We start from the raw sequence: 2,213 nt of genomic DNA, 5'->3' as shown, positions 1-2,213 counted from the left end.
TTTTTTTTTTTTTTTTTTTTTTTTTTTTTTTTTTTAATAATTGCATCTGTATTATCCTATTATATCTTCAAACGCCTTCAATCGCATTTCTGAAAATATTTTACCTATATTTAATCAAGTCATACCAAGAAACAAGCCGTTAACTCCTGTTTTTAATTTGCTAAGCAGGTTGTTCGACTTTGCAACATAGAATTAGCATCCGTGATAAAAACAAGTCTCCAAGAATCTGCTTCGCAATATTCATATTTGCAACGTTAAAAAAGAAACATGTTTAATATTACACAAATCTCGTTCACGTCCAATGACAGAGAACCGACGAGAGTACAATTACGGCAGCAAGTAGTGAGAATGCCATCGTCTTGTTCCTATACGTAAAACTGGCATTGAGCCCGTTACAACAGCAAGTGTGTCATCTCATCCGATCAACGGAACAGCTTGGTCGAAATATTAACGTGCATGTGGCTAAGCACTCCATAGATACGTATTCATTAACGTAGTTTTCAGGGAGGTTCAGTGTGGCACAGGATGTCAAAAGGCTGGTTTTTGGAATTAGAGTTACAACTAACTCATTTTCGCTAGCTGAGTTAACGGGTGCAGCTAGAAATATGGTGTCTTTTTCAAAGACACAATTTCCCTCCGAGAATCGAACTAACGAATTTACGATCGGTAGCCCGGTAGCCCAATGCCCATAACCTCTAAGCTATGTACTTCCATATCCTATGTATATGACAGTAATAAATTGTTAGCTAGTTTGTGTACATTATATGATACAGAAAGACATGCTGTTTACCGCACGTCGCATATATCTTTTCGTGTGTGTGTGTGTGTGTGTTTTAATCTTTTTCTACTTGTTACTAAAATTCAATACTTGAGCTTAAAACCTGGACAGAACTGCGGAAATTTCCTGGCATGTAAAGAGATATTATGTACGTAACCAGCAATATAATACCTACGTTTGCATAGCCTCTTCACAGATGTGGATAATATATTCGTAGCAGCTGTTTCAGGTATCACTGATTCTAGTGCAGCTTCTGATGAAGGGTCATTGTCTTGCCATGGGAGAATTGATATTTGTCACTTCCACCATCCTTTTCTATTCTTGTCGCATTACGCTAACGTCACTCATGACGTAGCTTTCATATGATTTCACAGAGACAAGATGAAATAATCAAATAGCAATGATTCTTCTAAGGAAAACCGACACAAATCGATTTGTATATTCAAGATAACACTTATATTAGGAGATCACTGAAACCCTACTGCAATTCGACAATGTGTTAAAATACGCCCTGCAGATTATGTTATAAACAAGATTACACAAAGTGCAAACAATCTATTGTTCGATAAGTAAACCAAAAGCTAGTGTCTAACTCTCAGCTGAATAGTCACTTTGTTATTTCATGAAATTGAATCGTCATCTTTTAACATCCATCTTCCAAACTGACATGAGTTGGACGGCTTGACAGGCAGGGTCTGATGGGGCCAAGGAGTGAATTCGGCTCCAGTGTATGCTTTGCATGATTTCTATGTCCGTATACTTCCTTCTGTCTTTGTTAATGAATAATGTGACGGATTTAATGCTATTGATTCTCGTGTTGGCTACCCTCCAAATTTGCATTGCATGAAACTTTTTGTTTCAGTAGAATGTGATTTGTGGTTATGTGTAAACATTTACGGAGAATAAAGCACACATATTTCACACACAATCATCCAACCAGACAGCTACAGCCCATCCACTACCACACGCAGCAAGTCAATCAAACTTACATACATACACAAATACATATGTGCTTGTGTATGGATATGTGTGTGCGCGCGTGTATCAAAGATAAGATTTTGTTAGTAATATAATGATTAAATTGCAACTTACCAACAAAGAAAAATAAGATAAAGATACAAGAATTCATCATACTTATTTATGTCAAACAGAAGGCTTCACAGAGAACTACATACAGTGATCTTTTCTAAATTCTTTATAAATGCTGTCAACAGATGTTATTTCTAAAATAGATATAAATATGATGTATGTGATGTCATTATACTTAAGTCTTTCATTGTCTGTTAGGCGAAGATTGTATTAAAGACTCGTGTGTCGATGTTTTAAATGACAAGTTTTATAGGAATTTGGAAAACAAATTGGTGCGAATTATACATTCACTGAATTTCTCAGTAATCGTGCGTTAACTATTTTCATTATATATATATATATATAT

At 35.4% G+C, this 2,213-nt stretch overlaps 1 protein-coding gene and 1 long non-coding RNA gene across 2 annotated transcripts in view; one reads left to right on the top strand and one right to left on the bottom strand.

The window, feature by feature from the left end:
• LOC128249874 (uncharacterized) overlaps nucleotides 1-2,040 on the bottom strand; it is a 6,208-nt gene extending 4,168 nt beyond the window's left edge. The window contains exon 1 of the mRNA XM_052974417.1: nucleotides 1,871-2,040. Coding sequence (XP_052830377.1) covers nucleotides 1,871-1,910 — 40 coding nt within the window. The 5' untranslated portion in view covers nucleotides 1,911-2,040. The remainder of the gene's footprint in view (nucleotides 1-1,870) is intronic.
• The window catches only part of LOC128249876 (uncharacterized), a 38,572-nt gene that overhangs the window by 6,857 nt on the left and 29,502 nt on the right, over nucleotides 1-2,213 (top strand). The gene's annotated exons all lie outside the window — the stretch shown is intronic.

Source organism: Octopus bimaculoides, chromosome 18 (assembly GCF_001194135.2).
Source record: "Octopus bimaculoides isolate UCB-OBI-ISO-001 chromosome 18, ASM119413v2, whole genome shotgun sequence".
Taxonomy (NCBI): domain Eukaryota; kingdom Metazoa; phylum Mollusca; class Cephalopoda; order Octopoda; family Octopodidae; genus Octopus; species Octopus bimaculoides.
Note: the sequence above shows the minus strand (reverse complement) of the source record. Positions and strands in the feature narration are given on the sequence as shown.